The following is a 12,230-nucleotide window of genomic DNA, read 5'->3' as shown; positions in this document are numbered from 1 at the left end:
AATATACAAATAATTTTTGAGTATTCAGTTTTATTAATCTTTTTTTTTTTTTTTTTTTTTTTTTAGTGTGTCTTTTTAACTTTGAAATGCTTCTGTAAAGATTAAAGCAGGATCCAAAAATAGAATGACACATTGTTAAATTAAGGCCGTTCCAAATTAAGAAAATAATCGCAATTTCACATGATTTTTTAATGAGACAACATGAGGGAAATACATACAAAGATAGATAGTATTAAGTATTAATGATACTATTAAATTTGACAAAATCTGTACATATGCAAAAGTGTTTGTTTTAGATAATACAAACCCACCTGACGCCACTATGATTCCAGGGGCCGACTCTCTGCTGGCGATATTTCCGGATGTGTACGGGTTTGCAGATACGTGCAGGTGAAGATGGAGAGAGCAGTACGGCTAGAAGCAACACAAACAATCATCTCGATCAAACAGGGTCTCTAAATTGGTACGACCCCCAGTGTGTGGCCTCCACTAAACTGTCATTGTGCTTGGCCTCGAATAAAATCCCATTTAAAAAAGCAAAGGCTTATGACTTTTTTCCCTCCCAACATTAATTCTGATTGGAATAACCTTTAGTGACACAATTCTCATTATAAGTCTGGAAATGCCAATGGTAAGCACATGTTGCAAGGGTTGTTTAGGGGTTTATTAAAACTTTGACATTTTCTAACAAATAGCTCTGTAATGGATGGTGAAGGCAAGGCCAACAGTGGGACCATTAATTAGTTGAGTTTATCAAAGGGTAATTATTTTTGTTTGCATTTTGGAGGGGTTGTGGATGCCATTCACCGGGGGATGGATAATATCTCCACGGAATGAAATATATGTCTTGTCATTCGAAATGACAAGCAGCACTGATTACGTAGACCTATTCCAGACACCCGTGTCCACAGGAATGCACATTCTGTTGCCATATTATCCACTTTTTATATTATGGAGCTATTGTGCAAAATAACATCAAGCGTGACCATATGTAACTAATGTTTCTTTAAAAAAAAAAAAAAAAAAAAACTGAAAACTTTATATTGCTTAATTAAAATAAAATATAAACGATTAAGCTGTTTTGCCTTAAAAAACAAACAGAAATAAACAATATTAAATTGTTAAATTAAATTAGATGATCAAAGTTAAATTAAAGGTGCAAAATTACAGATAAAAGTTAAATAGGATATAAACCATATTAAATTAAATTAAATTAAATTAAATTAAATTAAATTAAATCAATTAAAGTGGAGGTACAAAAATACTGAATTACTCAAATTAAATTTAATTAAATTAAACTACGTTAAATAAGTGGACGTACAAAATTGCTGAATTACTGGAATTAAATTAAAAAATAAAATAAAATAAAATTATAAAATACCTTAAAGTGGAAGTACAAAATTACTCAGTTACTGAAATTAAATAATTATTAATATATATATATATATATATATATATATATATATATATATATATATATATATTAAATGAAATAAAAAAAATAAATTAAAGTAGATTTAATTTAATTATTCAATTTCACACCTCCACTTTAACTTTAATAATTTAATTTCATTTAATTTTTATTTTCATTTTTTTTATTTAATTTTTAAATCATTTAATAATTGTTTATTTCAGTTAATTTCCAAGGGAAACAAACATATTTTATGTTTTTTGTCAAGAACACTGATCACAAATTTTAAATTGTGTTTAATAACATTCAACAATGTAGATGATGTTGATAGAATTAAAATTTCAGACTCATTCAAGACTCATCAATTTCATAGATGTTGTGCATTAAATTAAAAAAAAAAAAGTTCATACCAAAAAATATTATATATCTTGATTTTGTATGCATAAAGTTTTAGCGAGAAAAAAACATTATTAGGGGTGAAATTGTTGTAATGATACATATTAAAATGGTTTATGATAATTTCACTCTTTGTTCACATAACAAAAGGATTCATATTCTATAATGCATTTTCTAAATTAAAATGCCTGGGTTAGGGCTAGAACAAAGAGGCAATAAAACAAGCAGAATACGAAAAGAAGCATAAAATAAATGATGAAGATGTGATGGGAAAAAAAATGTGTTGAAATCTGTTCATTTTAATAAAAATCAACCTCTGGGACATACAGTAAAGTAGCTTCAAAAGCTAAAATCTGACAAGTTAGCTATTGTGAAAGTATACTGACCTTATAAAAATCATCTATGAATGTCAAATACTTTACGGTCAGCTTTGGACAAGTCTCTCTCTTTTTGTTCTTCCACACATCTACTCACCAGCATGCAGTGGATCCTATTTCCTCTGAGATCAGCCGAGGGTGCCTGCAGGAGCCTCCAGTCGCGGCCTTTGTTATAGGTTATGTATGTCTTCACCTCATTATTTAGCTTCTTATTGGCCAAGAACATGCCTTTTATTCCAGCCACCTAGGGACGGGAACACAAACAAAGTAAGGTAATGAGAAAGAGATAAATCACTAATAATCACATCCCTAAAGTTGCACCATTTCCTCCTATAGAAAGAAAAGACAAAACCCTGTAATGCATTTATTACTTCGTGTCCCTGGAGCACAAACCCAGCCAAGTGAACTTCTAAAAAGCTCCGTACATATAGCAGTCCCTGGTAAGATCTATCTATTGGAGTGGAATGGGTGTATGTAAGGGAACGAGAAGGTAATCCATGTCCGTCATGAACAGAAGTGACATCTCTTCAGGACCAGGAAGCACTAGAGAGGAGGCGAGGCAGCCCGGGATGGGACTCGGAGGGCACTGACTATTCAATAATTGACGAATATTTCAATCTAGCCGACGGCTGAGATTTTAGCATATGTTACATGGAGGTGGCGACCTCAATCAAGTCACCGGACTCTTCAGCCTATCCAAGGGCCAAATGTGATTTTATGAGGGTTGCTATCATCAACAGTTTAATTATTTGATCAGGAGATAGCTTGACACCTGCTGGCCTCTGTTGCAATGCGCGGCTGCGTGCGCCATTCCATCCAGACGTTTATGAATAGAGATCCGGGGGATTCTTCAAAAGACGAGCCGTCTACACCCAAACCCTAATCACTGGCTTCAGTCCAGCAGTGCCTTTGTGCGTTGGCAGCGCTATCAGAACAATTTGTAATACTATGAAAATTTGTGAACTAAAAGCACTCCAAAGCCCTACCTGCTCCCAAATTGTACGGTATGTTGTCGGATGCATGTATTTGGAAAGGCATTGATGAGAATTAAATGCTGAAAGGGTCAACCAATAGAAGATCAGGAATAGGAAATCGGTTTTGTTCAGACAGGCTGAAAAACAGTTTTTATATTCAAATGCATTTAGTTGTTTGTAGTCTTCACAGCCCAGAAATATTAAATCATTTTCTCTATAGCCATATGTGGTTTGAAATCTGAGTAGAATGGCATGGATTTATTTATTTATTTATTAGCATTATTATTTATACTGGATTTATTTCCTTAAAAATACAATAAAAGAGTTAAATATTATTTGATTTCATAAAAATGTTATTTCAATTTAAGATAACTGTTTTTTATTCTATTATGACATATTTTAAAATGTTTTTTTTTGTCCCCCTGTGTTGACAAAAATGAATTTTCAGTAGTCATTAATAGTCTACAATCTTCAGATCCTTTATAAATCATTTTAATATGCATAACACGCTGATTTGGTGCTCTAGAAATCATACACTACTATTCAACAGTTTGGGAAAAATAAAATAAAATAAAATAAAATAAAATAAAATAAAATAAAATAAAATAAAATAAAATAAAATAAAATAAAATAAAATAAAATAAAAATACTTATTATTATCAACACTGAAGACAAATGCATAATATTTTTGTTAAAACCATACACTACTATCCAACAGTTTGGGAAAAATAAAATAAAATAAAATAAAATACATATATTTTCTAAATATATGTATTATCTTAACATCAGTACACACACACACACACACACACACACACACAGACACCAAACACACACACATACATATATATATATATATATATACACACACACACACACACACACAACATGAGATGTTAATGAGGTGTGTAATATGGTGCAAAATCTTTTATCATATTTAACACTGTACACATTTAGATGCACAGAGAGTATTCTGGGTTCCTAACTGCTCCTTGTTTAAATAATCCACTGATAGTCATGTAATGAATACCTTAATTAATTAACACTGCTATTAAATCAATTAGCACTACACTCCATTAGCATTAATTACTGCATTCAATCTGATCATGCTTTTAATATCCAGAGGAATGTGAACATGAAGCAGTGATATTGAATCAGCATACATGAGTGCAGTGTGGAAAATAAACGATGCTGTTGGTTGTTTTGGAGAGGTACCTCATATAGATCTATCATGACATTTCCCTCTGGTCCCATACTGCTCATGACGTTTTCCAAAGCCAGCGTGTAGTAAATGCCTCCGGCCTCTGACACGTACAGGTTGTAAGTGTCATTCTGGTTCCACTCTTGAACCGCCGCCACGACCCGGTTCTCATCTGTACTGATCACATGCAGATCCTGGGGAAAAAAAGAAAAGACATTTCATAAAAGAGATCTCTGTGATTTATTGTGACAAAAGAATATTCTGCCTCTGGCATTATCCAAACATTGGTATAAACATGTCAATAAAGAAGTCTATAAAACTGACAAGGAACGTTTTATAATAGTGGGTTATAACTGATGCACTAGGTTGACTGGTGCGGCCCAGAATAGCTGCATTACTTCAGTTGTGTTTTTTGAAAATTATGTTGGTAAAGCTTAAAGATTCAGCTTCTGTTTCCTCTGCAGTGGAAAGATGGAGTTAACAGTTTCTTATCTTAACTGAAATAATTGAAACAATGTATGAATTTGATGTGCAAGATGACACATTTAATAAAGTTAGGGGGAAAAAACAACCATTTATAAACATAGTGGGAAATGACATCTGCTTTGTTATATACAGCAGCTCCTTTTCAGTTAATTAAAATTTCTACCTCTTTCCAGTCACAGAGCACTTTATTTTGAGAGTTGTGAGAGTGAGAGTATTTCTGTAACTTAGTCCAGATTGGGGGAATTGTAATGTTTAATAATTTCTATAGATTTTTGTTTGTATATGCTGTCAATTCTAGTTCTTAGAAAGAAAATCGGAATCTGCAAAAATAATCAGATAATTACTGATAATTACCAGTAATCGGTAATCAGAAAATTGCAATCGGTGCATCTCTACTTAAAATGAAAACATGATCTGTGGGAGTTTCTGTGTCTGTGACTAATATTTACCAAGCTTTGATGACTGATGATCCCAAAAAACTCAAAAGTTAACAAATAAAATATAATGTTTAAATTGCTTATTTTGGAATAAATTTAAAATTGTAAAATGCTTAAAAACACTAACTTGATGAGATTCATACCTGGCTTTAGATAGATAAATAAATAAATAAATACATTAAAAAAGGGGGAAAAAAAAAAATATATATATATATATATATATATATATATACAGTGGGTACGGAAAGTATTCAGACCCGCTTATATTTTTTACTCTTTGTTATATTGCAGCCATTTGCTAAAATAATTTAAGTTCACTTTTTTCCTCATTAATGCACATACAGCACTGCATATTGACAGAAAAACACAGAATTGTTGACATTTTTGCAGATTTATTAAAAAAGAAAAACTGAAATATCACATGGTCCTAAGTATTCAGACCCTTTGCTCAGTATTTAGTAGAAGCACCCTTTTGTTCTAATACAGCCATGAGTCTTTTTGGGAAAGATGCAACAAGTTTTTCATACCTGGATTTGGGGATCCTCTGCCATTCCTCCTTGCAGATCCTCTCCAGTTCTGTCAGGTTGGATAGTAAACGTTGGTGGACAGCCATTTTTAGGTCTCTCCAGAGATGCTCAATTGGGTTTAAGTCAGGGCTCTGGCTGGGCCATTCAAGAACAGTCACAGAGTTGTTGTGAAGCCACTCCTTCATTGTTTTAGCTGTGTGCTTAGGGTCATTGTCTTGTTGGAAGGTAAACCTTCGGCCTAGTCTGAGGTCCTGAGCACTCTGGAGAAGGTTTTCGTCCAGGATATCCCTGTACTTGGCCGCATTCATCTTTCCCTCGATTGCAACCAGTTGTCCTGTCCCTGCAGCTGAAAAACACCCCCACAGCATGATGCTGCCACCACCATGCTTCACTGTTGGGACTGTATTGGACAGGTGATGAGCAGTGCCTGGTTTTCTCCACACATACCGCTTAGAATTAAGGCCAAAAAGTTCTATCTTGGTCCCATCAGACCAGAGAATCTTATTTCTCACCATCTTGGAGTCCTTCAGGTGGGCTTTCATGTGTCTAGCACTGAGGAGAGGCTTCCGTCGGGCCACTCTGCCATAAAGCCCCGACTGGTGGAGGGCTGCAGTGATGGTTGACTTTCTACAACTTTCTCCCATCTCCCGACTGCATCTCTGGTGCTCAGCCACAGTGATCTTTGGGTTCTTCTTTACCTCTCTCACCAAGGCTCTTCTCCCCCGACAGCTCAGTTTGGCCGGACGGCCAGCTCTAGGAAGGGTTCTGGTCGTCCCAAACGTCTTCCATTTAAGGATTACGGAGGCCACTGTGCTTTTTAGGAACCTTAAGTGCAGCAGAATTTTTTCTGTAACCTTGGCCAGATCTGTGCCTTGCCACAATTCTGTCTCTGAGCTCTTCAGGCAGTTCCTTTGACCTCATGATTCTCATTTGCTCTTGACATGCACTGTGAGCTGTAAGGTCTTATATAGACAGGTGTGTGGCTTTCCTAATCAAGTCCAATCAGTATAATCAAACACAGCTGGACTCAAATGAAGGTGTAGAATCATCTCAAGGATGATCAGAAGAAATGGACAGCACCTGAGTTAAATATATGAGTGTCACAGCAAAGGGTCTGAATACTTAGGACCATGTGATATTTCAGTTTTTCTTTTTTTAATAAATCTGCAAAAATGTCAACAATTCTGTGTTTTTCTGTCAATATGGGGTGCTGTGTGTACATTAATGAGGGGACAAAATGAACTTAAATGATTTTTGTAAATGGCTGCAATATAACAAAGAGTGAAAAATGTAAGGGGGTCTGAATACTTTCCGTACCCACTGTATATATATATATTCTTTTTTTATCTTCTTTTTTTTTCTGATAGTGTAAGTAGGGTTTATTTAATGTTGTATTTTCTTGATGTAAGAAAATACAACTGGGACATGCATTTACATTTGATGTTAAAACAAAAAAGGACTTTACCTCCTCATTTCAGAACACCACTGCAACCACTGATATATATGATATTTCATCTAGCTGCCCATATCTATATTTATTATTGATATGATGTAGACTTCGTCAATAAAATTGAAGTCATTGAACTCCAATCGTCTTTTATTCTCTTGATGAGCCGACTGCATTCTCCAGTGCGGTTCATAACTGAGCCATTCAAATGATTTAACAACTCTATTCAGTCTTTTCCGTCATCCGAAAGAAAAAGTAGGCCGAACGCCAAACAACTTAAGTGCCTTTTAATATTCAAAACATCAAAACACCTTTCCCCTTCTCATTTGCATATATCAGAGGAAGATGACTTTAACCTTTAATGTGATTTTTGCCTCTAATCAAGTGAGATTGAATATGAATGTTGTTGCCGGGATGGCTGGGGACAGCTGGAGAGCAGTGGCGGTTTCACCCCACTGAGCTGAATCCGATTAATAATCAGTATCAGGCCCTACTCTCACCTGCCTTGTTTTGCTCACAGCTCCAGCGTACGGCAAATATTCTTATTAGCCTTAAATTGAGCCTGTCAGTTGGGCGAATGCAACAAAACCACACGCTGGCAGTTTGCGAATTTCATCTACCCCAGACCGCGCGAGGGTTGCTGGGTGTGTGCTTAAAGGAGCGCCGAGAGCTTGATTGAATAAAACATGTTTAATTGTCATATGAGCGCAGCAGATTTTAAGCTTTGAATAATAACACAGCATCCTGAGAGGCGAGGGACCGCGGTAGCATCTGCGTCCCTGAATTCGCTCACTCAGAAGTAAGAGCCTGCCAGATGCCAGGGAGAGAAAAATCGGATTTTGTAAAGGTTTGAAGCTTCAAAGGCTAACATCGAGGGACATGATGATCTGGGTCTGAAATAGCAATGTCTGTTTACTCTGTCACAGCGTGGCAGATTCTGACTTCGTGTCGAGCAAGTGTGAATAAGCTAGCCTACCTTTGGAAGGGTGTATTTGGGAAGCTTCATGGGTGTAAACACATCTCGCCTGGATGACACGTAGTAGATTGGACGACCACCGGTTGACACCTTGGGTAATGGAGGGATCACAAATAGACAGGACAAAGACACTTTAGAAAGAAGTAACATTTTGAGTTCTATCAGGATATTGGTCACATATTAGGGCTCACATTACGCACTGCGATATGATCGGCGCAATTCAATCACGTTATCATAATTGAATCGCGGTTGAAACTGTGCCAAATGCACCACACAGACTAAATATGGAGGATTAGTTTCTATCTCTGGTTTAATTTGCCCCAGTAAGACACCTCATAGACCCTGTTTACACCTTGTATTAAGAATAAAGGGACAGTTCACCCAAAAAAATTCTGTCATTAATTACTCACTCTCTTGCCATTCTAAACCCGTAAGACCTTTGTTCATCTATGGAACACAAATTAAGACATTTCGAATTATATTAACAAATAATGCCTTTTCAGTTTTTCTGTGGACATTGTTTTCTTACAGCGCAGGTCACACTCCATTCACAAATACCATTCCATGTTTGGGTCTAATACATAATTGCCACAGGACAGAAATTGCAAGTACATTTTCTGTCATAATGTAAAACAACAATGCAACAAGTTTTCTCTGGGCAAAAATGGTGTCTTATTGTGGACAAAAGGCCAAAGCGTTGAGAAAAAGATGCTTTTTCAAACTTATCTAGATTAATATGGATGTAGCCTAATATTTATATTAATAAATCACTCATTCCTGTTATTATTACTCAGTTACTATAGATGAGTATAGGATATATGAGTATATGAGTAACAGGACAGAGATTTTAGGGTAAAAGCAAGTACATAAAATAAACCCACATGAAGTACATTCTAATATTATGAGGACACTCAGCAAATGATAATGATTCATTAAATATTTGTATTTTTTTTCAATAAACAAGTAACATCTAAGAAATAATTTAGGTAACAGGACTGAATATTTATAATGACACTCCCTGCCACCATTACAATATCGTCAAATATACAGAAAAGAAAACAAGACCACATGCTTTCGGTCATTTCATTGCCTTCAGAAGATCCAGAAAATGTGTCTTGTGGAATTTTCCCAGTTTTTTAGAGGGGGGGAATGTGTTAGGGTAATGGGACTGAGTGAAAACCTGGGCACATGACTAAAATGTGTATTTTATCTAAAGTATTATAAATTTATTTTGAAATAAATGTATTTAAATCACAGATGGGATATGGAGGTACACAAAAATGCAAAATAAAAAATATTTCTGTAGGGTTTTTAAACGGAAATTATCATTTTAAAATGTAGCGTTAGACACTGGGGACATGCATAAATGCTATATTTTCAGTGTTTTAGGTAGTTCTTAGTATTTTTTTTTTTATTAAATATTTAAAATGTGCAGTCAGATTAATGTGCAGAACACTGCTTAATAATAAAATGTATTTTATAGTAAATTTTTTATGCATATTTGTACATGTTATGTCCTGGGGACAGAAAAGGCTCCCATTCGGTGGAATGGCCCATTTTTGTTTTCTTTGCACACAAAAAGTATGCAAAGTAAGGACCTGAACGCTGCTGTCTATGCAGGGTCAGAAAACTCTCGGATTTCTTCAAAAATATCTTAATTTGTGTTCCAATGATTAACGAAGGTCTTAGGGGTTGGAACGACATGAGGGTGAGTAATTAATGACAGGATTGTCATTTTTAGGGTGAACTATCACTTTAAGGCTGGAATACACTACACAACTGTTAAAATCTGAGCAGATTTTAAAACACTAGGCATAAACTTCCTCGATAAAAGATAAATGTTTGTGTGGCAAAGGTGGAACGAAAGAGCGCTAGTCATTTAAAGTGGTGCGGCGTGCGGCGTGTTCACTAAACAGTGTGGTGAGATCCAGTGTGAAGCACTTGAATTCACAAATGACTCTGTTTAAGCCAGATGAAACAGCACTGACAAACAGGAGAAACACTGTGCGTAATGATACAGACAGAAGGCTTTTTAAATCTACAAAACTCCATAATTTACTTTAGATTTACTGTAGTAGCACTAACGGCACAGTGGTATTGTGTCAAAAATATCGGTATATTGTGTCAAATTTTATTATATTATTAATGTAGATATGTATTAAATGTATTTAAGGAGGAGTAATGGAATATAATTACAGTATTTTTTTTGTGATTAAGCTATAGCGTTTATGCATTTATACTAAATGTATTTAGACTGTTTTTCATACAAATACCTAGAAACCAATATTATATTTTTACCATGGAATTGAGGAGCCGTATTTGTGGATTCAACTGTTATTATCATGATCTAAATGTATGCTACTATGGAAAAAACAAACAAAACAAAAACAAAACAAAACAAAACAAAACAAAACAAAACAAAAAAAACCTCAAACAGTGAGAATAATTAAATTTCACCAAAAATGAGGGTTTTTTTTTACAGATATTACTGATTTTGATAATGAACATAAATCTACATCTGTATCCTAACTCAAGCTACTATCAAATGTGTATTTCTAAGAGATAAAAATGTTATATTATTATTAATATTATTAGGCAACACAAACCTGCTTCTTGATTTGAGACAATTTTATTTATTAAAACATGCAGAACTAAAAAAAAATATTTTTATTTCTATTAAGATATTTATTTTGTTAAGGAAAAATGACTGGAAAAAGTGTAAAGAATTAAAAAAAAAAAAAACATGAAGCGTTTTTTCATGTTCTGTTTTACCAAAAACTTGAAAGAAATAAAAATTTGACATTTATCGTGATAATTATCGATATCGACTACTATGAAAAAAATATATAGTGATAATTTTTGGCCATATTGCCCAGCCTTAACTACACTGTAAAAAAAAAAAAAAAAAAAAAAATGTTGAGTCAACTTAAAATAATTTGTTACCTTGCAGTCTTAAAATTTTAAGTTCAGTCAACTCAACTCAAAAAAGTTTAGTCAACTTGAAATGTGAAAGACTTAGCTTTCTGAGTTGACTAAACAAACTGTTTGGTTTGTTAAACTTAAAGGCTGAGCTTGTTACCCAGCTGCCTTAAAATTTTAAGTTGAACGAACTCAAATATCTAAGTTGTCACTTATAACTTCTTAACATTTCAAGTTGATTAAACTTTTTTGAGTTGACTGAACTTAAATTTTTAAAGCAGCCGGGTAACAAATTATTTTAAGTTGAATCAACAAATGTTTTTTTACAGTGTAGGCATCATACACTTGCTGACTTTGCAAATAGTTACAGGGGGAAAAAAATGGGCATCATACACTAAACTGAGGATCACACACTGCCAAACTTTCATGTCATTGTGAACACAACAATCAGCTGGAATAATAGTCTGAAACAAACAAACAAACAAAACAAAACAAAAAAACTCAAATCCGCAGACTGGCTCTGACTTTTGGCAACAAGCGCCAACTTCTACAGACTGTAAAAATCTGCAAAGAAGTCATGCAGTGTTTTCCAGCCGTTTTTAAAATAAACTTGTTAGTTGTTTGCATTTTTAAAAGAGAACAACTTTCCCATGAAATCATTTGGGAAAGTGCATACATATAACTGAATGTTACTTAATGAAGGTACTTGACTGTAAGAGCGTACTTGACTAACATAAAATGAAAGAAAATATTATGTTTGTGCTTAAATTAAAATTCAAGGATATATTTAAGTATAATGAATTCAAGTATAACTGAACTGTGAAAAATACTTAAATATTGATACAAGAATTGTAAATGTCAGTGCAACATCATAAGAAAAATTAATTATTGCTTCAGATATATTAGTCAAAGGTTTCCCCTCTATAAATGACTCACCTGGACAAAGACATACTCATCTTGGACCACCAGTGAGTTGGGGTCAATGTAGCCAGGAAAAGGTTTGCCCTTGTTGGCATCTGTACAGTTCTGAAGCTTACATGTGACATAAAGAGCCTCTGCAACAAACACAGGACAAATGA

General features: G+C 34.3%; 1 protein-coding gene across 4 annotated transcripts in view; it reads right to left on the bottom strand.

Moving 5' to 3' along the window:
• Positions 1-12,230, bottom strand: part of LOC127180920 (VPS10 domain-containing receptor SorCS1) — a 204,307-nt gene that overhangs the window by 36,752 nt on the left and 155,325 nt on the right. For all 4 annotated transcript variants that reach the window (XR_007829723.1, XM_051135439.1, XM_051135358.1 and 1 more), the window contains 5 exons: positions 12,088-12,206; positions 8,233-8,322; positions 4,374-4,553; positions 2,282-2,428; positions 312-414 (listed from right to left, as the gene is read on the bottom strand). Coding sequence is in view for 3 of the 4 variants with exons in the window: in XM_051135439.1 (XP_050991396.1) it covers positions 312-414; positions 2,282-2,428; positions 4,374-4,553; positions 8,233-8,322; positions 12,088-12,206 (639 nt within the window). In the remaining variant the exon portion in view is untranslated. The remainder of the gene's footprint in view (positions 1-311; positions 415-2,281; positions 2,429-4,373; positions 4,554-8,232; positions 8,323-12,087; positions 12,207-12,230) is intronic.

This window comes from Labeo rohita, chromosome 1 (assembly GCF_022985175.1).
Source record: "Labeo rohita strain BAU-BD-2019 chromosome 1, IGBB_LRoh.1.0, whole genome shotgun sequence".
Lineage (NCBI taxonomy): Eukaryota > Metazoa > Chordata > Actinopteri > Cypriniformes > Cyprinidae > Labeo > Labeo rohita.
The sequence above is the reverse complement of the archived record's forward strand: the minus strand, read 5'-3'. Positions and strand labels throughout refer to the sequence as shown.